The sequence below is a fragment of the Equus przewalskii genome, chromosome 6, assembly GCF_037783145.1.
Source record: "Equus przewalskii isolate Varuska chromosome 6, EquPr2, whole genome shotgun sequence".
Classification (NCBI taxonomy): domain Eukaryota; kingdom Metazoa; phylum Chordata; class Mammalia; order Perissodactyla; family Equidae; genus Equus; species Equus przewalskii.
In genome coordinates, this window is record NC_091836.1 from 25,730,947 (window position 1) to 25,754,804 (window position 23,858).

The 23,858-nt window shown below is 44.3% G+C and overlaps 2 protein-coding genes across 6 annotated transcripts in view; one reads left to right on the plus strand and one right to left on the minus strand.

Moving 5' to 3' along the window:
• PCSK7 (proprotein convertase subtilisin/kexin type 7) overlaps nt 1-6,030 on the minus strand; it is a 27,088-nt gene extending 21,058 nt beyond the window's left edge. Inside the window, exons 1-6 of one of the 2 annotated variants that reach the window (XM_008516714.2) lie at nt 5,901-6,030; nt 4,222-4,343; nt 3,256-3,735; nt 2,368-2,502; nt 1,596-1,761; nt 364-454 (exon numbers count right to left, since the gene is read on the minus strand). In XM_008516714.2, the coding sequence (XP_008514936.1) occupies nt 364-454; nt 1,596-1,761; nt 2,368-2,502; nt 3,256-3,723 (860 nt within the window). In that variant the 5' untranslated portion in view covers nt 3,724-3,735; nt 4,222-4,343; nt 5,901-6,030. Of the gene's footprint in view, nt 1-363; nt 455-1,595; nt 1,762-2,367; nt 2,503-3,255; nt 3,736-4,221; nt 4,344-5,735 lie in introns of both variants that reach the window. The other variant, XM_070624921.1, reaches the window with a different exon arrangement.
• RNF214 (ring finger protein 214) overlaps nt 6,007-23,858 on the plus strand; it is a 39,327-nt gene continuing 21,475 nt past the window's right edge. The window contains exons 1-6 of one of the 4 annotated variants that reach the window (XM_070624923.1): nt 6,007-6,610; nt 7,824-8,274; nt 10,423-10,933; nt 11,632-11,691; nt 14,746-14,886; nt 17,775-17,914. In XM_070624923.1, coding sequence (XP_070481024.1) covers nt 8,162-8,274; nt 10,423-10,933; nt 11,632-11,691; nt 14,746-14,886; nt 17,775-17,914 — 965 coding nt within the window. In that variant the 5' untranslated portion in view covers nt 6,007-6,610; nt 7,824-8,161. Of the gene's footprint in view, nt 6,611-6,702; nt 8,275-10,422; nt 10,934-11,631; nt 11,692-14,745; nt 14,887-17,774; nt 17,915-23,858 lie in introns of those variants that run through there. The other 3 variants (XM_070624922.1, XM_070624924.1, XM_008516712.2) reach the window with 3 other exon arrangements.

The window sequence follows — 23,858 nt, forward strand, 5'->3', positions numbered from 1 at the left end:
CTACAGGTGCATTTTTGTGTGCAGGGCAGTGGGAATCGGTGCTGGGCATTCAGCTCAGCTGAGGTTGGGGAGGAACGCCCACCTTCTCCCAGAAGCCTTATAAGTTTACTAAACAAACAAACGGGGCAGGCTGGAGCACTCCTCACGTGGCAACCTGATTACTGGGGTGACCTGGGGCTTAAGAGAGAAGCCAGTGACTGGGGACCTGGAGGAACGAGGGCGGTGGACTTATAGGTGGAAGCCAGTGAGCAGAGCCGTGCTGGGACCTGCCCAGCTCAGCCCATTTTGCTGTTCTTTTGTTGGGGATTCACCCCAGGTGCCCGCGCCTCCTGACCTCTCACCTTGTTCCTGGGTCTGCCTCACCTGCAGCTGTAGATGTCATTGATCTGATAGTGCTTGTTGAACGCCACGGCCTCCATGCTGTCTGTGAGGGGTCCATCCAGTACCCGGATGCCTAGGTAGTGAAGGCCACACAGGTCCTCAATAATGCTGGTCCCCTAGATGGGGAACTGGGTGGTTGGGACCACATGTGGAGACTTACTTTTCCCTCTAAGCACTCTTGTATCTTTTGAATTTTTATACTAAGTGTATGTAACTCTCCAGAAATATTTTTTAATGTAATGCTAAATCTTAGACTTTAAGGCATAGGCTAGAATGCAAGTAGCCAAGGTTCCCTTCTTGTCTGCATCCTTTATCATGTAAAACAGCGGGGCAATGCCTGACACATAAAAGGTGTTCAATAAATGGTACTCATTACCATTATTACTCCCATGGACGCCTAATTTCACCCTCTAAAATGGGGTAAGTCACACCCTGGTGACCATGTCTGGACAAATGGAGCTTTCAGAAGGGCCTTGGGCCCTGGGGATTTCTGGCTCCCTCTGTAGCCTCATTGACAGAGAGGCCTGCTGACCTCTGCTGGAGTGTGAGAGGAATACAGCCAACCCATTCAGTCTGTAGGTTCCAAGCACATGAGGACTCACGGGGAGAACCTCCCCATTCATTCCCTTCACCTTCTGCCTTAATGGACGAAGACTGAGAGGAAAAGGAGCCACAGAACCACGCCTAGCGGGGGCCAGGGCTGCTCAGCTCTCTTGAAAGGATGGAGAACAGACAGTGACCATTGGAAGGGCTGGGAGCTGGAGAGCTGGGAGATGGGACAGGAGCCTCCACAGACATATGAGGTCAAGGAAGAAGGGCAGATGAGAAGGCATTTGGTAAATTATAAACATACAAATATAACATAAATGAGTAAAAGGAGTTATCTTTACAAGGAGTTGGGTCACTGATGGAGCATAACCATGGTAAAAGGGAAGAGGAGACTGAGCAGGTGGGGCTTGAGGCCTCCATCCCATATCAGGCGCATTTCCTCTTTTATCTTTTTATATGGTGGGGTTTGCTGCTAAAAACATGTTTGAAACACCATTGCACTGAAAAAAATCAAGGAACTGATTTGTCCTACAGATGCTGATTATAAGCCTACCCTTTGCTGTGTGCTGTGTGTTGAAGGTGGGTTCAGAATTCGGGGGGAAAGGAGGGCAGAGAATGAAGACTGTCATCACAGGAGAAGCCGACCGCGTGAGACTAGAGGGTACCTGCTATGCGGCTCCCATATGCCACTCCCACCGCACAGAAGCTGTTGTTGGGCACGGCGGCGATCTCTCCTGCACATCGCGTGCCGTGGTGGTTGCCATTCTCCACATCCGGGTGGGGCATGGGGTCAGGGTCATTAGAGTTGAGGTCATAGCTGCCCTCAGGGCTCTGAAACATTGAGGGGGGGGTGACATGGTCACTCACCGGTTATAAGGGGTTCAGGTCTTGGAGCTCAGGGAGAGAGAGCGACTGGGAGTTTGGGGCTCCAAGCCAGGACAACAGGCCCATCTCTCTCTGCAAACCACACAGGATACAAGATATGAAGATAGGACACATTGGAGCAAAACTGAGAAGTGCCACAGCTCTCAGCAAACTTCTCTCTCATCCATTATATAGAAACGTGCCCAGGAGACTGCTCCATGCCTGGGAAACCTGGGACAAAGAGATTTAGAGGTACCAAAGGCCAGGCTATAGAGAGAGGAAGGTGCTCAGAACTTGGGTGGAGAGGGAAGTTGCCTTCAGGGGCCACTCCTTCCTCCCTGGGGCAGGGAGCTGCGATAGGAACCAGGAAGTATCACTGGATCCTCTCCTTGCTGAGGCTGGAGCCACTCCCCATGTCTTAATTGCCAGTCTGGAATGCCGGCTGGGGAAAAGAAGATGAATACCATCCCACCTCCAGGCCCTTCTGTTTGGCATAGTGACCTCTAAGAAAAAGGACAAGCCTGAGGGAATATCAAGAAGGAGGTAGGGAGGGGTTGTTCCAGGGCCACTCACATAGTTGGGTGCAATGTCCTGGATGGTGTGCTCCACACCGTCATCCACTACCACCACGGTCACGCCTTGCCCAGTTACATTGCGCTCCCATACACCTGTCACGTTGATGTCCCTGCCGGGGCTCCGCCGGTTATTCTGTAGGAGAGACAGGGTCAGGAACTGTTCTCAAAGCCTTGAGAATCCAGTGACACACCACAGCCCATAGAGACAAAAGTTGTAGCTAGCAGCCCCTTTTCAGTCTTGGCTGCCATTGAAGAGCCAGATAGAGGGTGTGGACCAGTAGGTCTAGGTGGGGACAGAGCCGAGGAGGAGCAAGTGAGAGCTTTGCCACAACTTAGGTCCCCAGGAAAGCTTGGCATCATTCACAGGCAATAAAGGTGAAATGGTGGCTAGGGTTAAGGGTCAGATAATACAATCATTATGCTACATAATACATATTATATTAACATTATATAATATAAAGTTAGTAGCTAACACTTATAAAGTGTTTACCATGTGTCGGGCACACATATATTAATTCACTTATTCTAACCATAACTCTACGAGATAGGTACTATTACAATCTCCATTTTACAGAGGGGAAAACTGAGACACAGAAAGGTTAAGCAGTTTGCCCAAAGGCACATGCTGGTAAGTGGTGGAGCTGGAACTTGAGCCAGGCAGCCTGGCCCCAGCACCCACACCCCAGCTGCCGTAGTCCACTGGCTCTCTGGAAGTGAGCACAGGGAAGGTGGAGCCCGAAGACCAAACGTGCCACTGAAGCCCACAGAAACGTCTCCTTAGCAAAGGACGGGGGCAGTTGAAGAGTAACACAGGTGAAAGCCCACAAAGGAACTGGATACCTAGAATTTATCCACCTGAAGCTGAACACTGCAGGGCTGGACTCACCAGGTGCCATTGCTGTGGGTACTTGGGGTCATTGAAGTGGACGCTGCGCTTGGCCCGCTTTAGCAGCCTCTGCTCTGAGTGCCAGAGCACAGCTTCATGCCTGGTGAACACAGCCTCCGCCTGCTGCCGGACTGCCTCCACCTGCTGGTCCTGCCAGTGCCCAGCTGGCTGGACGAAGAGGTAGTGCCCCTGGAGCTCCCCGATGCGTCCAGCATTCACCAGCCCTGCTGCTTGGGCCAAGGCATCTGCCTGCTGCTCCAGAGACTCTTCCTCCCCCTCGCCTCCCAGACTGTCCAGATGCACGGCCCAACTTATCCCCCCTGGGCCCTGGGCCCCAGGCCCACCTGCCCCTGCCAGGCCCATGACCCAGGGAAACAGTAAGAAGAGCCCGGCTAACTCAAGCCAGAGGCAGGTGGGCAGGCCCAGGGGGGCATCCAAGTGTGGCACTTTCTGCCTCCCCTTCGGCATCAGAGCAGCAGGCTGCAGACAAAGAGAAAGGACACCAGAGATAAAAGTGCTGATAACTGCAGGAATCTGAGAGGGAGACCGAGCCATCAACGTATTACACCTGGAAACCTCCAATCTGCTCCTTTGAAATTATTCAACATTTGATCCTCTCTTTTTATTCACATTTATCCCTGACCAACAGGGATAAGCCCCCAGATCAGGTGTGGACCAGTACTAACCCCAGTGGATACCTCCATGGCACGACGGGCCAATCCCCATCTCCCCAGATGATCAAGCAGAATGGCAAGCTGCTAACAGGCCCCATGCTGCTCTTTCCCACTGTTGCCATGAGAAGGGCTCAAAAGTCGTATCACTCCCGCAAGTTACTGGCAGAATCATGACTATTCTTTAGAAGAGATCCTCCTCCCTTATTTAGAGGGAACATAAACCTTTCCCCAGCTGCCTTCTCAGTCCAGTTGTCCTCAGGGCTAACTCCCCCCAGTGGGGCCCCATTCTCACCTGGACTGTGTGTGAGGTCGAGCTCCTGGTCTGGCTAACCACCTCACGCTCATTTTGTGCCAATTGAGAAAAGGCATCACTTTCGCTGCGAGGAGTGTTCACTCTGAGCACAGACTGCAGACCTGTGGGCCCCAAGAAAAGAAGAAATGGTGTCCTCTCAAACCCAGTGGAGCAAGCAGAACTAGGCCAGGAACTCCAGGACCTGAGACCAAAGAAACTGGCCAAGGACCAAAGATCATTTCCAGGGATCTCTCATAGGTCACAGACTGGAACAGAACTGGTAGGGTAAGCCAAATCAGTACAAAAACCCAGAAACACTACTTCTTGTCCGAACCATCACGCCACCCTCTTTCCTTTTTTCCCTAGAGGCCTAGAAGAGGGCTCGAACCATTACCAAAAGCGTCTCTTGAAAAGTAGGTAGTACTGTTTTCTAGAAGTCCAGGCGGCAGCTAACTTCCTGATTCCTGTACCTCTGCAGGACGCTAGGGGAAGTAAGAGGAGGCAGGAGGTGGGGGAGACAGGGAAAACCCGAGAACGCAAACAAAACCGAACAGGTGTAAAGGGCAAGTGAGCAACTGAGAGAGAAGAAATGAGTGGAACCCAGCACTCAAGGGCTTTCCTTAGTCACTAGCTAGGGTGGTTGGCTTGGAAGTGCGGGCTCAGGCTCCAAACCCAGCACTGCCATACCTGGTTTGCTAGAAGGGCCAAATTAGAACTGGTGGGCAACCATGGGGACAGGGACAGGTGACTGGGTGGCAGAATATGTGTGTATTTATCGGTGGCTGGCCTCCTTCAGAAGCATCTGCTCTCTACTGATGTCACCCTGAGGCAGGGCTTAGTACCCACACACAAGCCCAAATGAATCCGACTCAAAACATTACAGGAAAATGGGTATTTTACCGAAGTCTCTTTGGAAAGAGAAAAAGGGAATTTACACCACTTAAAACTTCCCTCCAAAAGTCTGCATTCCACATCTTCTCTCTTTTCCTCTTAGGTTCCCGGGCATATTCCCTCTCAAATTCCTCCCTGCCCTGCAGCCTCCACTGTCACGAGATATTCGGATGTCTTTCCCAGTCTGCATAACTCATTAAGCAAAACAAAATCTTGTTAAATGGCCAGATAAAGACCCGTCTAGGCAGGCTCCTTCCAGCTCAGTAGATCTCACAGATTTCCCTAAAAGAAACCTGACCACCACTTCCTCCTTTCCCTCTGGCAGAGCAGTACTTTACCCCCCACCCCAGGCTTCTGGGAAAGAACCTTAAATACCCCCTGAAAGCAGATCTCAACCCAACCCAAGGGCTAAGCTATCTTTACAGATCTTAGGTGCCAAGGGAGAAGAGGAATCCTATGGGCAGACCAGAGTCTAGGATTCTGCTCCCAAGAGACTGTCCATCTCGCAGCCGCTACACTCTGCTCCTAGAACCCTGATGCATCTACGGGTCAGCTTCATTGATTTCCTCCTCCCGGGCCTCGACTGTCCCGTGCATGTGCCCCCCCTCCTCAGAGGGACTCACACTATCCTGGAATCCAAGAGCCCGGTGCCCCGTCTCCCTTGGGCACCTCCACGCCAGGACCGAAAGCGCCCTCTGGGCAGCTCCCTCATCCTCAGACACCGGCTGCCCCCACTTCTGGGCCACTCGGACTTTCAATGCCCCGCCGCCACCGAGTTCCCAACTCACCCGCCCGGCCGCAGCTGCTGCCGCCGCCTCCCTGCGGAAACTCGCGGCTTCCCGGGAGCCCGAGGAGCCAGTGACAGTAGCATCACTTCCGCCCGGCGGCGCAGCCAATCAGCGGCGGGTCCCCCGGCCGGGCCGACGGGCGGGGAGCAGCCGGCGCTAGGGGGCCGGCTCCTCCAAGCATCCTCTGCCGGGACAGAAGCGTGCGGGTGTGGTGGGCTTTCCTCGTGGCGTCTCGGCGCCCCGAGTTCTCTGGGCATCTTCTAGAGGGGCCCTCTCCCCAGAGGGGACCGTCTTCTCCCTCATGGCGTCCTCTGGAGAGGGCATCTCGGTTGCGACCTTTAAAAACACCTCATTCCTCTTCTCCCTCTGACCGCCATGGCCCCGACTCTCCCTGTAATCTTCCTAGAGGGGCTCCTCCCACCGCCAGGTCTCCTTCGTTCTGGCAGCGGCATCTCCCTTCTTCCCTGCGCCGGGGGAGAGACAACTTGGGTCTTAGGAGGGCTTCCGCCGCGTCCCGGCCCCTCGACGATGCCAGCTCTGGCCGCCAGAGGGCGCCGTCGGGGGCGGCCGGGGCCACCGCGGCCTCTCCTCTTCGGGCCGAGCCTCGCCCCCTCCGCTCGTGCCGCCGGAAGTGGGAGGTGTCGCGCGCGGGCCGGGCTCGACCCCTCCCCCAGGCTCGGCCTCCCCCTCCCCCCGCTCCGCCCGCTCAGGTGCGTCCCGTCCCTCCCCCCTTGCCTCCCGGGGGCGCGGCGCGGGAGGGTGTGCGGGGCGGCGCGGGCCGGGGCTGTGGCGCGCTGGGCCGGGGGCGCGGGCGCGGCGGGGGGCGTGGAGGGGGCTGTGCGCGCGGGAGCGAGGGTCCTGGCCTAGAATGGGCCGGGGGCTGGCACCGGGCCGGGGGCCCAAGAGGAAGGTGCGGAGGCCCTCTGGCCAGAGGAGGCGGCCCGCTCAGCTAGTCCCTTGTCGAGGGCGGCCGGGGCCACCGGCGCTGTTTCCCCCATTGTCCCCTTCGCGGCCGTCTCCCGTTCTCCCCCGAGGACCCGTCGCTCCCGGCGTCGCCGCGTCGCTGGTGGTCGCCGCCAGGCTGCGGCGCGGGGATTCCCTGGGCACCCTCGATTTCTTGCCCCACGCTGCAGCCTCCGGCTAAACGGACCGGCCTCCTGCCCCTGGGGCTCTCGGGCCTCAGAGCTGCCCGTCTGACCCGTGCCCTGTGCTGTCGGGGACCGGCCACCGGGGAACCCCCGACCCGGGCTCTGTGGGGGCAGGATGTTTGCGCCTGGGGGAGCAGTCATGGCGGTTTAGAGCCCATTTTCTCCTCGGAGCGTTGTATCATGGGGGAAACTGAGGCACAGAGGCTTTCTGGCTTGTGACTGAAGTGTTGACACAGCCCAGTCTCCATCCCTGCCCCGTGAGCTCTTCAGGGTTCAGGAGTATACCTGTGATGCTGTTAAAATTAAAACGAGAATTTAAACCAACCCTATCTTACACCTTCCCCCGTGAAGTAGTCTTTTTTCCCCCTTTCTCTTCACCGTAGAGGGCCATGAGTTTGTCCTACAACATAAAGGATGACCTTTTGATCTAAGAAGGTCATCTGTGCCCGTTCCCTTACTTGGCTTACCCTGTTTTTCAGCTTCTCGTTTTCATGCTAGTGTAACCAAGATTCTTAGACTCTTTGCCCGCCTTGTAGTAACTCAAGAGTCTGTACTTCCTCAGTCAGTGGTTATCAGACTTTTCCCATCTGTGGGGAACATACTGACAGTGAGCTATGTGGATTGCCCAATTTGTTTCTTCTCACACACACACACACCTCCGAAAAACTTACTACATTAATGGAGATTCTTTTTAATGTAACAACCATAAAATGATTTTAAAACAAGATATTATTGATAGTAGGCTAAAAAATGCATTCTTTATCCATGGTATTAGGTAAGGTAGGTGTGTGGACCATTTGGAAGATTCTTACAGAAAAGAGTCCATTTTAAATGACTGCGTTTCTGCCAGAAGTGAAAATCAAAGCTTTACACAGACTCCTAGATGTTTATGTGAATATGGTGACTCCTGATTGATGTCCACTGGGACCTATTGCGGGCAGCGGCTCTTTTAATACCCTACTGCAGAATACTCTTAAGTATTTCCTCCTGGAGCCCAACTTGGTGTTTCTTTCCTGGAACAACGCTGTGGTATGGACATTCTCAGGGGGAAAGATACATTTGTTTTGAAAGTTTGAAACTTGTAGCCTGTGATTTGTTTCTGAACCACAGAGCATGATGGCAGCGTCTGAGGTGGCTGGTGTGGTGGCCAATGCCCCCAATCCTCCAGAATCTTCTGCTAGTTTGTGTGCTTCCAAATCAGACGAAGGTCTCCCAGATGGTCTAAGGTAACGTGGATTCTTGACTGGGAAGATTTCATTTGGGTAAAGTAAAGGGCTTTCGAGATGGGCTTCTTGTGGGAGTACAGTTGGTCTTTCCTCTTTTTGTTCTAGTGGCACTGCACTAGGTTAAGCTTTTTAAAGGTAGGGATTGTCTCATCTGTATTTGTGTTTCTGGTATGAAACAGCATCTGACACTCAGCAGGCATTCTAAATGTTTGTTGAATAAATAGATTAGAATACAGGGGATCAAACTCATCCAAAAATGCAAATATTTCCCCACCCTGTCCTACATGGACTGTATGTTCATTTAACTATATGTTTTTATGTGATACACACATATGTTTACAGAAGTCTTCTGTATTACATAGATACGTAGATATACATATACACATAGACACATGTAAATATAAATACACACACATATATGGTTGTGTTTGTATTTATATGTCTGTATCTATCTTGTCTGGATAAATAGGTAGCTTTGTTAATATGGCTTACTGCCTCATCTATATATTTTGCCTTCCATCTAAACTCTGGAGGGCAGGAATTATTACCCAATCTTGCATCTTACAGTGCTTAACACGTTGTTATGTACAATGTCCTAAATTGACTGTGTTTTCCACCTCAACTCTTTTCTAGAGTACCTAGGACCTAAAAATAGATAATATTTCACTAACAGCTTTATATATGCTAACACATTTAATCCTCATAACAATCTCAGGAGGTAGGTGCTAATATTGTTATTCCCATTTACAGGTGAGGAAACTGAGACAAAGAGGTTAGTAACTTGCCAAGGTTACCAGGCTATGTTGGAGTCAGGGTGTGAACCCAGACTCGTCTGACTCCAGAGTACTTAATAAATAGATTTGTTCAAATGAAGAGAGGTTTGTTAGTGAGTGGGTAATGGGGAAGAATGTTAAGTAAGTTTACCCATAAACTTCATTTTACCAATAAAATCAGTCACATACTACCGCTACTGCTACTACTACTAGCAGCTAAGGTCGCCTGAGTATTTGCTATGTGCTGGGCCCTGTACTAAAGACTTCATATTTATTATCTCATGTAACCCTCACAATAATCCTATTAGATAGGTAAATGAAGTTAAGTAACTTGCCCAGAATCCAACAACTTCTAAATAGCTGTCAGGCTTCACACCCAGGTGCTGTATATGCCCACGTTTATAGTTAAATGTCCCCCCACCCTCCAGTTAACTCCCAGTAAGGAATTAGCTTAGAGTGTTTATAAAGATTTTCATATCACAAGATGCTGTCTCCATTGTTTTATTTGAACAGCTGATACTCTTGAGGAAAGAAAGGCACAGACCTGAAGCTTCAGACACTGCTAGTTTGGGTGCTTAGGGGCATCAATTGACAGAATCAGTTTTGAAAAAAAGGGGAAAGAAATTTAACACAGATTTAGTCATTAGTCTTGGGTGAAAGATTTATAGTTATAAATGTTGAATGTTATTGTCAATAGATTTTAAAGATTTCTTCAAAAAGCAATATGTTAAATGGCTGTGACAAACATTGAAACAACTATCCCAGGGTTATACTTGTGTATACTTGTCATCTGGGATAAAATTTCTACTGAGAGCTTCGATTTTGAATTCAAAGTTGTCTGTACTTCAGACAACTTGAAATGAAGATGCTGTGCTCTGGAAAACTGGTGAAGAACCTAAAAAAGTGGTTCTGGTCAAAGATCTGTGTAATGAATTTGGATGATTATTCTTATGAAACGTGAGAGTGGAATAAAAATATTTCTAAATATTTTCTTCATTCAAATATTATGTGTAACTAAATTCTTACATATAACTTAAATGAAATATTCTGACTAGCATTAGGCTGTTTCATCTGCATCCCCAAAAGTTCTTCAAATTGGCCTTTAAAATTTTGGGGGGTCTTCAGTGTGGTCGTTTACTGTGTTGTCATTTACCGTAGACTGTCTCCAGAACCCAGGTTCTTAACTGCCGAGCTATACTCCCTGCATGTGAGATAAAAATAACTGGATAGAAACTAAGTTCCTTTCCGTTCTGATAATTTGGGGGGTTGTATAGTGTTGTTTTGTTCTTCTAGTGGTTATGGTAAAAGTATTATATATTTTATCCTCTTTAAGATTGGATGAAGAGGGAAACTTTTTATCTTATGTTTTCGATAGCCCCAAAGACCCTGCACAGAAGCACAAGAACTCGCCTCTGTCGAGTGTAAGTAGCCAAACGATAACCAAGGAGAATAACAGAAATGTCCATTTGGAACACCCAGAGCAGAATCCTGGTTCATCAGCAGGTGACACTTCAGCAGCGCACCGGGCGGTTTTAGGAGAAAACTTGATAGCCACAGCCCTTGGTCTCTCTGGCGGTGGGTCTCAGTCTGATTTGAAGGACGTGGCCAACACAGCAGGAGAGGAGGGGGACACGTGCCTCCGGGAGAGCCTCCATCCCGTCACTCGGTCTCTTAAGGCAGGGTGCCATACAAAGCAGCCTGCCTCCGGGAATTGTTCTGAAGAGAAATCCCCACAAGCCTCCATCCTAAAGGAAGGGAGCAGGGACACAGGCTTGGATTTCCCACCTGTAGTGCCTCCAGCAAATGGGGTTGAAGGAGTCAGAGTGGATCAGGATGATGATCAGGATAGCTCTTCCCTGAAGCTTTCTCAGAACATTGCTGTACAGGTCAAGTATCAAGTTTCTACTACTAAATGGAATTTGGGCTTTTTGTTTTTTTATTTTTTCGAGGGTAGGAGATGTTTCTTCATAGTTGGTGGAGTACTACTCTGTCTTGTTTTTTTTACTGGCAACTATCATACTGTTTTCATACAGTGCTATGCGATGACTCCATTCTGGTGTTCAATAAATAATACAGCCAGGAGCTAGTGTCTAATTGTGGTGACTAGGAACTTTATGACCTACATATAATCTCTTTCACCAGGTAGTCGATGGGTGTAGGTCATTAGCATTCATATTTCCCATCTTTGTCCTTGCAGGAGGAATCCTTGTTAATTCTCTGACCTACATCTTAAGAACTGCACATATCCTGCCTTCTACTAACTGCTGTGCTTTGTCATAGGAGGAAGGATGGGCAATAGGTTGTAGGGGGCAAAGTTCTTATCTCAGTCTTGAGAGTGTCCTTCAGTCAGTTTTTGGGTCTTGTTTAGATTATTTTGTGGGATAAATGCTTAATGCAGTATGGATGTCAGTGTCTGTCTGCTAGACCTACAGTGCTTGTCTTGCTATGAAACTGATAAGTGGAAAGAGCACAAAGTTAGCTTCTTAGTTACTTGCGGCAGATTTCTAGGTGGAAGTACTAGAGTAATTCTGCCTTTTAAAATATTTCTGAACAGTTCTGAATATAATTGTTTCTTTCTTTATAGACTGACTTTAAGACGGCTGATTCCGAGGTGAACACAGATCAAGATATTGAAAAGAATCTGGTAGGTATTTAAACCGTCATTGTTGATATATGAAACCATTAATGCGGAACATCTAGAGTCACATCATCTCAGTTGGAAAAGGTGCAGGAATGTCCTTTATAAAATCCCCCACAGACGGTCAGCTAACCTCTACTTGATCGCTTCCAGAGATGGGAAGCTTACTCCTCACAAAGCAGCCTAGTACATTTTTACAATAGCTCTTGTTGTTAGATCTTATTCTGAGGTGAGGACAGAACCTCTAGAACTTCTTGTTAGAGTTCTCTCTTGAGCCATGTAGAGTCAATCTGAATCCTCTTTTACTTGTTAGCCCTCCTTATATGTGAAGTTTTTTAATGCCTCTTCCTCTTACCGTTCAAGTCTGAACCTTTCCAGGTAGAATATCCGCTGATGTTTCTAACGTTCTTCTTTTCTTCACTGATTTGTTTCTCAGTCCTCTCATCATTCTGGTTACTTTTCCACCACGTTCACACGTAGACATGTTCCGTCTTATCAATGTTTCTTTTAAAACATGATCCTGAGGACTAAAGGTAGTAATCCAGATACAGTGTGATTACTTCACAATACGATGGGACTCTCGTTCTCTCTCATTCTGGACACTATGTCTTAAGCTCACGTTGGCTTATTTGGGCGGTCTCGTCACACTGTTGAGCTTTCAGTCAAACTCCATCAAGTCTTTTTCTCGTGTGTTGTTTAGTTGTATCTTCCCATTTTATTCCTAGGTAATTGGTTTTTAAAACTTAAAGAACTGCATTTATTTATTTTTGTCAAAATGGTCCCCTTGATCTGTTTCTGGCATCTTGCGGCAAAAACTTCTGTCTCTTAAGTGTATGGATATCTAAAAGTCTGTTTTTCAAGAGAAGGGATAATCCTGGGAAGGGCAAGCTGGGATCAGGAAGAGGTCTTTGGGGTAAAATGTGTTAACTGAGTGGAAAAAAGAGGAAAGATGCTTGTAGCAACCATTATGATAAGAAAGTGGATATCTGATGCAAGTTGAAGAAATTGAGGGACAGATGGAGTACGTTAATCAGATGAGGCCAGTAAAAGTTTTAAATAGAGAGTAGCAACTCAGGAGTTATTTATAACAGGCAAGTAAAAAGATCCTAGAGATGAGAGACTTGATGGAGGTGTGCTGGTTGGAAACCAGGCCTGGAGAGAACCTCCATGGAAAGGGGGAGGAGTCACCTTCCTTGAGCGCTTTCTCTAAGCACTTTACACAGAGTATTTATTTTGTCTCCACAGTTGTAAGGTGGGGTTTGGATGACTATACGGCAATTGAAGGGGCCAACTAAGAAGTTATAGATAAGCTTTAGTATCAGTCTGAAGCAGGGGTGGCAAGCCATTGGGCCAAAAGAGGCCCAGGATTGTGTTTTGTTTGGCTGTATTCTTTTGGGTCATGGTCTGGTTCACATTGCTTTTAAAAAAGCACTGGAACTAGGCAGGTATTAAGATTAGTGGCAATACAAGAAACTTGGCTCCTATTTTATTTGCTACCCTTTTCATGCATTTACAGTCATTGCCCACTGCCTGCATTTGAAATTGTGACTCCTCGTTCTCAGAACGAAATAGCCACTGATGAAACAAAGTACTAATGTGTAACAACCATTTGGCTTGTTGAGATGAGTGAATCTGATCAAGTAATTTACTGTATGCCTTTGAGTTATCCATTTGTATGTACTAACAGTATGTACCTTGAGACTTCTTTCTATGAGACTAGTGTTTTTTCCTCTATTCCTGTTTCTAAAGATGCATCATGGATAGAGAACGTACCATAAAGAAGTAAAGGGAGGGAGCTGCAGTTAAAAAAGAAAAGAATCCTCTAATCTACTAGTTTCATCTGTTGGTTCTTAACCTTTCTTTAACTTTTCTTGGGTTAAGGTCCTCTTTCAGAATCTTTTGAAAACTTTGAATTCTCATCTTAGAAAAACTTATACACATACACACCAATTTCAGATTGTTTGAAGACCCCGGAGGCCCATCCATATACCCCTTGTTCCGAATCCTTTAGAGATGTGGTGCTGGGGAGTCATCTGTTTGGAGAGCCTTGGTGATATTTCAGCCTAGGGACTAAGGACTAGCTTGTCCCAAAGCTGAAGTCCCATCTTGAGAGTTTATTTTTTATCATAATGTAATAAGTTTTCCCCCATTCACTTCTAAAATCTTCTTTTCTTTGGAGATAATTATCTTTTAATGAACAAATTCAGTTTAATGCTCTGTTTAAATTTCACATGGGCTACCTTATACCAAATATATTTTCAACTGACTCTCTTTAAATCTTAGTGTCCCTGATTTACTGATGGGGGGAGGCAGGACTGAACTGTGGTCCTCAGAACCCTTCCTTCAACGCCCTGCTGTATGTGAGAGCTTGCTGATTTGCCCAATCTGAATGCCAGGTTCCCTAGACCTCTTTAGTGATCTGTCAGTTTTCAGTGCTAATGCATTAAGGAATCCTTTTTCTGGATGCATTTTAAGTAAGTGATTGGTTTATTTTTGCTCATTCTTTTTTTCTTTTTCTTAATAGATAATAAAATGCTTCCTTCCTCTTATTCCCTAGAGCAGGGATTGGCAAACTTTTTCTGTAGAGGGTCAGATAGTAAAAACCTTAGGCTTTGTGGGCTACATGGGGTTCTGTTGTAACCATTTCATTCTGCCATTGTAGTGTGAAAGTAGCCTGTAAGCCATTGGGTATGGCTGTGTTCCTATAAAACTTTTATTTATAAAGACAGGCCATAGGGTGCCAGTCCTCTCCTTAGATCAGTGTTATACAGTAGAATTTCCCTTAGTGATGGAAATGTTCTATATTTGTATGTCCAAAAATGGTACTCACTAGTGACATGTGGCCACTACGCTCTTGGAATGTGGCTAGGTGAGGGAGGAGCCAGATTTTTTAATTTTCTTATTTTAATTAACTTGAATTTACATAGCCACATATGGCTATTAGCTATAGTATTGGGCATGCAGCCGTAGAACTCTGCACAATGCCTTGAACAGGCACACAGTGAAAGTTTCTTGCAATTAAGTTGGGGAATTAAACTTTTCTTTTTTTGTTACCAATAGGATAAAATGATGACAGAGAGAACCCTGTTGAAGGAGCGTTACCAGGAGGTCCTGGACAAGCAGAGGCAGGTGGAGAATCAGCTCCAGGTGCAATTAAAGCAACTTCAGCAAAGGAGAGAAGAAGAAATGAAGAATCACCAGGTATTCTGCCTGTATTAAAATTGTCAATAAGTAAAGCTATAGCCCCTCGTCAGACTTTACTTTTGTTTCTGAGTTAATAGAAAAGCATTTAACTTTTTAATCGTTATCATAGAATTTTAAGGATAAGAAGAACTTTGAGGGTATCTTCTCCAAACTCTTACTGTTACTTTAGTTCACAGAGAAAAGGATTAATTACTTAATATATTTTGTTGACATAATTGTCAACTTGGAAAATCATTTAATTAGATTCCTGTCTTACATTATATTAAAAAGTACAATTCTAAGTAGGTTAAAAGTCTATATATCAATACTGGAAAAAAATTTTAAATTAGAAGAAAATTTAGGAGAATATTTATAAAACCTCAAGTTGCAAGAGGTCATGGTAACCCAGGTAAAAAACCCAGAAGCCATAAAAAAATTAATCAATTTAATTACATATAATTAAAATTTTTTGGTATGGCAAGTGATACAAAAAACAGTCAAAAGATCAATGTTAGACTGAGAGAAAATATTTATAGCGCATCTGACGAAGGGTTTGATATCCCTGACATTCTGAGATTCCTACAAGTTCACGGTAGAAGTCAAACAATCTAGAGATAAACCAGAAAAGCTTATGGTATTAGTTTCCTATTACTGCTCTGACAAATTACCATGGATTTAGTGGATTAAAATGGCACAGATTTATTCTCTTACAGCTCTGTGGGTCAGAAGTCCACCATGCTGCATTCCTTTCTGGGGGCTCTAGGGCAGAATACGTTTTTTTGCATTTCCAGCTTCTAGAGGCTGCTTGCATTTCTTGACTTGTGACCCCCATGTCCATCTTCAAAGTCAGCAACATTGCATCTCTGAGCATTCTCTAGCCTGATCATGTCTTCCTCTGATCACAACTGGGAAAGCTTCTCCACTCTTTTTTTTTTTTTTTTTAAGATTTTATTTTTTTCCTTTTTCTCCCCAAAGCCCCCCGGTACATAGTTGTATCTTCTTCGTTGTGGGTCCTTCTAGTTGTGGCATGTGGGACGCTGCCTCAGCGTGGTCTGATGAGCAGTGCCATGTCTGTACCCAGGATTCGAACTAACGAAAGCGTAGCATGTGAACTTAACCACTTGGCCACGGGGCCAGCCCCAGCTTCTCCACTCTTAAGGACCCATTTTGTGATTAGATCGGGCCCACCTAGATAATCCAGGATTATCTCCCATCTCAAGATCCATACTGAAATTATACCCGCAAAGTCCCTTTTGCTATGGAAGGTAACATATTCATAGGTTCCAAGGATTAGAACATGGACATTTTTGTGAGGAGAAGGCTATTGTTTTGCCTACAACAATTATAAGCAGTAATTCAAAGGAGAGGAAAAGAAAATGGGTAATAAATATATGAAAACAACCTCAGCCTCACTAGTGTTCATTCATTCGTTCAGCAAATATTTTTGAGTTCCTAATCTAGGCTCTGAAGATTTAGAGGTGAACGAAATGTAGTCTCTGCCTTCATTGAATGCTTATTCTAGTCGGAGGGGACAGGCAGTAAAAACAGTAAAGAATGGGCGATAGAGAAATGCTCATTAAAATTCTTAGATACCATTCCTCCCTCTCCCCAAGAGATTGGCAGAAATGAAATAAGTTGTCAAGGGTGAAGAAAAATGAACTCTCTTCAGACATTGGTAGGAGTGCAAATTGTTATGACCTTTTTGGAAAAGCTATTAGGAATGGTCAGTTAAAATTTAAAATGTACATTTACAGCCATGCACCGCATAATGACATTTTGGTCAATGATGGACCGCATATACAATGGTGGTCCCATAAGATTAGGACCATAGAGCCTAGGTGTGTAGTAGGCTATACGATCTAGGTTTGTGTAAGTACAGTCCATGATGTTTGCACAATGGTGAAATCGCCTAATAATGCATTTCTCAGAACATATCCCCATCGTTAAGCAGTACGTGACTATACCTTGACCTAGCAGTCTCATTAGGAGTCTATTCTACGGAAATAAAAGTTTTTGCATGAAATTGTAGACATGTAGAGTGTTTATTGCAATATTGTTTGTAGTTACAAAAAAACTGGAATTAATCTGAGGGACTTTTAACAGAGAATGGTTGCGTAAGTTGGAAATATATATATATATATATATATTATGTGATGTTATGCAGCTGTTTTTGAGTTTGATCTATATTTATTGACAGTATGTTCATATCAAGTGAAAAAAGCAAGATGCAGAATAATGTATATAAAATGACCTTATTATAAAACAAAAAAGCAAAGAAATACATACGTAAATATATTTGTATTTCTGTGAGAGTGGAGAAAGATGTGAAAGCATAGTACAAAACAGTTAACGCATTGCTTACTTTATGGGTGGAATTGGTGTGAATTAGGGGATGACTTGACTTTGTCACTTTTTATTGTTTGACTTCTTATTCCTAATACATATACTTTTTTTAAATAATGAAAAAAAGAAAAAAAATAACCTTACACATCATAAAGTAGAACCTAACAAAACAAAACAAGACCAGATTTGTTGGGAGTAACAAACTCCCACCCTGTGCAAGAATGCTTTTCTCAGCATTCTTGACAGGTGTTCGTTCAGCCTTTATTTGAACAACATTAATGGAGAGCTTATTGCTTCACAAGGCAGTAAATTCCATTTTTGAACAGTTGTGATTATTAGAAGTTCTTTCTCCTGTTGAATTAAAGTCTGCTTCATTGTAACCTTTCTCCCTTACATCTAAATACTGGCTTTTGGAATTACTCGTCCGTCAGATACTTTCAATTCAATTTGAATTCACTAAGGTCAATGTGTTAATTTGTGATAGTTGAAAATAACCTTCAGACCAAAAGAACTAATTTATTTCCTTCTTTATTTGTGTGTGACTGTAATTGTGTGGGACTCAGGAGATATTAAAGGCTATCCAGGATGTAACAATAAAACGAGAAGAAACAAAAAAGAAGATAGAGAAAGAAAAGAAGGAGTTTTTGCAGAAGGAGCAGGATCTGAAAGCTGAAATTGAGAAGCTTTGTGAGAAGGGCAGAAGGTAAATGATGCTGTTAAGAATAAAAACCCTGTGTGTATGTGTATGTTTGTGCATAAGGGGCAGGTCCTGTTTGTGTTTCTAGTTTCTTTTCTTTAGGTCTAATTTTTATTTGAAAAACAAGCACACAAATAAAAATCCTCCAGTGACTAGCATTTTCAGCACCCTGTATTACATTTAATTAAAAGAGTTTCAGAGATTCATTAATACCTTGAAATAATAGCAGCTAATTGTTAGGTCTCAAGTAGGATTAAGATTTTGATCTACCACCTATTTCACTTGCTTTATCTGATGTTTTACAAATTCAGGCTATAGAATACTTTGATTATATTTATTTTATTCAGCACCAAAGCAAATTTCAAGCAGTAACATTGTAAGCTGTTTGCAAAGAATAATTTAATGGATCTCTGTCCTCTTCTGGGTACTGCAGCAAGACCAAGGTGGGCATAGAATTTGGTTACATTTTCAAGTTTCCAGATTTCTTAGTATGATCTGTTTGGAAATTAGAATAGCTGTGAATACTTTGATGATATTATTTAGGTTCTCCTAAAATACGTTTTTATTTATCAAGACAGTCTTGGCTTGCTTTTGTGTTAGAGAGTTAAGTGAAAAGTAGCAAGCTCATTTGCTGAATTATTCTTCAAGTATGAAAGATGATAACTGTGAAAGGTCAACATGAGAAAGAATGGTTGGGAAAGGGCCTAAAGACCAGTCAGTTGTTCTGCTGAGAATCTCGTGATAATGGTCAGAAGATGAGTCAGTTATCCACGATGATCCATATGCCAGTAGTTACGAAGAGTGTTGTAGGAGCAGAACACTGTACTAGGTATTGTTAGCAATCAAAACAGCAACACTACTGCCCAACAACATGGCCTCTGCTATCATCTTCACAGTCTGTGTGGGGAAGAGGAAGCATATACATGTACATGTAAGCACCTTAGCAGCAGATATCTTAAAGAGCAGAAGTTGGGAAGGTGAGTCTGTGATATTATTGTAGCACCATGAAAGATTTCCTTTTGATGTGTGCTCCTTACACTCTGTACGTATCTCTGTCTTCTTTACCAGCTGAGTGGATAGCTACGAATGGTGACTGATACTAACCGTTTGCTTCTTGTATTCTTGAAGATCCAGTTGGGTTTTTTAAGTGTATATCATAAGCATTAGGATGATGCTTTTTGTCATTCTTTCTGTTAAATGTGGGGTTCTGTTAAATTTTTCAAGAAGTGAGGGGAAGAAGTCTCTGTATCTTTGTTCTAGCAGTGGTATAGGTTTTGTTTAGCATTCCATTAGTCATAGGAACTGTGGACACACAGATTTTGGTCATTGTATGTTAGTATGCTTGGGCTGCTATAACAGACTACCACGGACTGGGCAGCTTAAACAACAGAAATTTATTTTCTCACAGTTCTAGAGGCTGGAAGTCCAAGATCAAGATGAAGGCAGGGTTGGTTTCTGGTGAGCTCTCTCTTCCTGGCTTGCAAACGTAATTGCCTTCTTGCTGTCTCCCGTGGCCTTTCCTCTGTGCCCACATTCCTGGTGACTCTTCTCTTCCTATAAGGACACCAGTCCTGTTGGATTAGAGCCCCATCCTTATGACCTCATTTAACTTTAATGACCTCCTTAAAGGCTCTATCTCCAAAATACAGTCACAGTGGGGGTTAAGATTTCAACATAGGTTTTGTGGGAACACAGTTCAGTCCATAACAGTCATAGTTCTCATTCAAAGCTCGCTCTTTCATTCATTCAGCCAACATGTATTGAGTATCTACAATGAGCCAGACAATATAGGCCTGGAGGATAGAAATTCTTCAAGGAGCTTGTTGTTTAATAGGGAAGATAGGTAAATAAACAGAAAATTACAAAATAGCATAATGATACCATGATAGTCGGTGGTATGGAAACATATAAAAGAGGCATGTAACCCAGACTGGGTAGGGGGAGTCAGAGAGGGCTTCCAGAGGAAGTGATTCCAGAATTGAGTCCTAAAAGATAAGGAGAGACATGACCACCAAGCACAGTGCATGGTCCTTGGTTTGATCCTGGGTTAAACAAACTATAAAGGACATTGGAATAATTGGGAAAATTTGAATATGGAGTACATATTAGGTAATATTGTATCAATGTTAAATATTTTGCATGTGATTATGGTATCGTGTGATTATGTAGAAGGTTGTTCTTGTTCTTAAGAGATACTTGCTGAAGGTTTAGGGGTTAAGTGTCATGTGTGTACCTTTCAGACGGTTCAGAGAGGTAAATGTGACAAAAAGGTGTAATAGCTGGTGGATCTAGATGAAGACATGTGTTCATTGTACATTCTGTTAGTTTTGCTGTTGGTTTGAAACTTTCAAAGAAAAAGTTGCAGGAGTCAGGATAGACATAGGGAGGAATTAGCCAGGCAAAGAATAGGGAGAAAGCTATTGCAGGCAGGGGTCCTATAGAGGAGAGAGAATAGCAACTGAGATGTGAGGTGGAGAGGAATGAGGCTAGTGAAGTAGTCAGAAGCCAGATCACAAAAAGCTCATATGCTGCATTAAGGAGTTTGGGTTTATTCCTTGATAGTGAGAGATACTGAAGGATTTTAGGTGGGGGGAGTATCAAAGGATGAGATTTGCATTTTAGATAGATGACTTTGGCAGTTGGAAAATGGGTTGGAGTAGTGTAGAGATCCAGTTAGGAGACTCACCTGTCAGAGCCTGTGTTAGAATAACAGAGGCCAAAACTACAGTGGCATCCGTGGGGAGAAGTGACCGTGTTTATAAGATCTTGGGGGCAGCATCGGTAGGTGGGCAGGGCCGAGTTAGAGTAACTTCCATATTTCTGGCTTGGGAAATAATGGGGTTCTTTTATAAGATGTCTTATCTGTTTTACTCATCTTACAAGTTTCAACTTAAATTCTGCCTCCTTTGTGAAATCTTCTTTAGCCGTTTCTTCCTGAACTAATTTCTCTCTCAGAATACCTGTATGGTATTCTGCCCATTTTGCACTTATTTTTATATTATACTTTACATTTTTTTCCACCTGTGTATGTCTTGGCTGGCCATTTATATTGTAAGCCTCTTAAGGAAAAGACTAGACTCTCTCTCTCTGTATATGTATTTAAAAAAATGTTTCTGTTCTTTTGTGTTCTTTTATAAGACTTAGTTCAGTGCTATGTATCTGGTAATTATTTGACAAGTATTTGTTGAATCACTGGATAGGAAATGAAGAGAATTTCTCATTGATATTATATGAAGATGAACTTAATTAATAGAAATCTGCTAAGTGCTTTGTACAGTCCTCCCTCGGGATCTGGAGAATTGGTTCTAGTACCCTTGTGGATACCGAAATCCACAGATGCTCAAGTTCCTTAGATAAAATGGCATAGTATTTGTATATGTATAACCTATGCACATCCTCTTCTATACTTTAAATCATCTCTAGATTACTTATAATGCCTAAAACAATGTAAATGCTATGTAAATAGTTGCTAACACTGTATTGTTTAGGGAATATTGACAAGACAAAACGTCTGTACGCATTCAGTACAGACACAGCCTCATAGGCCTTTTGGTCTGTGGGGTTGGTTGAATCCACAGAAGCGGAACCATGGATATGGAGGCCTGACTGTACTATTTGGATGTAATCACTATGTACTTTAATGTAATTATAATTTTTAAAGAAGACACCTTGATTTGCTGCCAAAAAAGACCAAATATTCAGTTTAGTCGTGTATTTGATTGTTTTTTTCCTGGACACTTGGCTGCTTTGCCATGGATGTTGTCTTGCTTCTGTGAGAATACTTTCTAGTTCCCAGCTTGCATCCTTCAAGGTTACTGCTGGCATTAGAAAGATGAGGCTTACATGCTAGTTCTCTTGTAGGGCAGGACTTCTTTTTAAGCCGCCTGCCTTTAATAGTAACTCATTGAGAAGGGAAGCAAGTGAGGCTCTTCCTGGATAAAAGCTGGTGAGCTTATGCTTTAAAGGACGTCATCAGTTGATTCTTAGAAGTAGCTTGGGACAAGTAGCAGGAAAGCTGCAATATCAAGCAAGGTTCTTCTTTTTTTAAAATGCTCTGAGCTTGCCTGATGAACTCATGTGATAGACTGATGGGTAAGTGGCAGATCAAGGGAGTTATTGTTGGAAGCATTACTTTGGGTGTGATATGAGTGTATGCTAAATTGAAAATGACAGGGTGCATGAGGATTCTTTTTGGAACTTTCTCACCAAATGCTAGTTTATTTAACTGGTGCTTTGAAGACCTAACAGCTGTCTGGCAATCAATAAATCTAGGGAGAGCAGAGCAGTGAGCCAGGCTGTTGCAACGTCCCATATTTTGACCATAACTTTCAGTCCTTCCACCTTTCTGTCTCATTCCCAGTAAATGTACGCTTCGACCACATCAGGTTCTCTTTCTTGTTGATTAACCTCATTCCATTTTCCACCAGTATTTCAGCTCCCTGGAAGCATTTCTTTCCTTAGCCAGCCTACACTCGTGGTCCGTCACTTGAATTACTCCCTCACCATTACCATCAGCTCTCTTTCATTCTTCCGTAGTACCCCAGTCCTTGGTCAAGTCAGCCGCCTGACCTCTCTCTCTTCTTATGTCTGGGCTGCTGAGTGCTTCTGGAGAAAGTCTACAACTGTGTCTTGGGGCCAGAATAATTTATGACTTCCAACACCACCTGGGTTCTCAGGGCTTCCTCTTCCTCTGAGGACTGCCCCAAACTTTTACTTCTCTTTCTAAACTTTCTGTCTCCATCATTTCTCTCCTTAGTCTTAGCAGATGATCTTCTCTCTTCTTTCGCTGAAAAAATAGAGGCCATCAAGTAAAACTTCCTTCAGTTTCCTAACCATCAGCAGATGCATCTGTCCTTTCTTCCTGTCCTTGTGTCTCCTGGGCATGAATCTCAGTCCCTCCTTGCCTCTGCCACTTCTTCATAAGTGGTACCACTCTCTCCTCCAGTGCCTAAGCTGAATAACTGGGAGTCATTCTAAATTCCTCTCTCTCAGCCCCACTCCACCACATCTACTTTTACCAAGTTCTGTAGATTCTTAATATTAATTATCCCTTTCTCTCCACTCACTCTGCCAGTGTCTTAGTTCAGGTTCTCATCAGTTCCCCTAGATTTCTGAGGTAGGCTACTAAACTTTCTTTGCCTCAGTCTGCCTCCCTTCTCATTTGTCTAGCACACTGCTACCGTAGAAATCTTTCTCAGCTGCAAATCTGATGGTGTCATTTCTCTGCTTAAAATCCTTCATAGTTCTATATAGTTTTTAGGGTAAAGTTTAAACTCTTTAGGTTAGTATAAGGGGTCCTCAATTATCTAGTCCCTGTTTATGTCCCTAGCTGTATCTTTTACCACTCCCTGCAAACTACCATGCTGGTTTATAGCTAACTACTGCACGCAGTCTCCTGAACTGACAGAAACCTCAGCCTCTATCATCTTGCTCTGGAAAGCCTCCCCAGATGCTGCCCTTCTCCCCTTCACACAGCCTGACCATTTAGTTTAGACGACCCTCATCCAAACTCACCTAGCGTGGTGTGTATACCTGTGTTGTAACTTTTACCTCTGTTGGTCTTTTTTTTATTTGACTGCTTCCCTCATTATATAGTTAGCTTCTTGAGGGCAAGTATTTCGATTATTGCTATGTAAAAAAAAAAAAATGTTAAACTTAGTGTCTTAAAACAATGATTTACTGTTGTTCACAGTTCTTTGCGTCTCAGATGGACAGCTCTGCTGGTCTCCTTTGGGGGCATTCCTGCAGTCAGATGGCGGCTGGGGCTGGAACATCCAAGATGGCTTCATTCGTATTTCTGGCACCTTGGCAGGGACACCTGGAAGGCTGGGCCCAGCTGGGACCCTGGATGTCTAGGCCTTTCTTGCTCTCTCTCTCCATGTTGTCTCAGGGCTGTTTCCTCTCCAGGTGGTCTTTTCAGCAGAGGAGCCAGATTTCTTACTTGATGGCC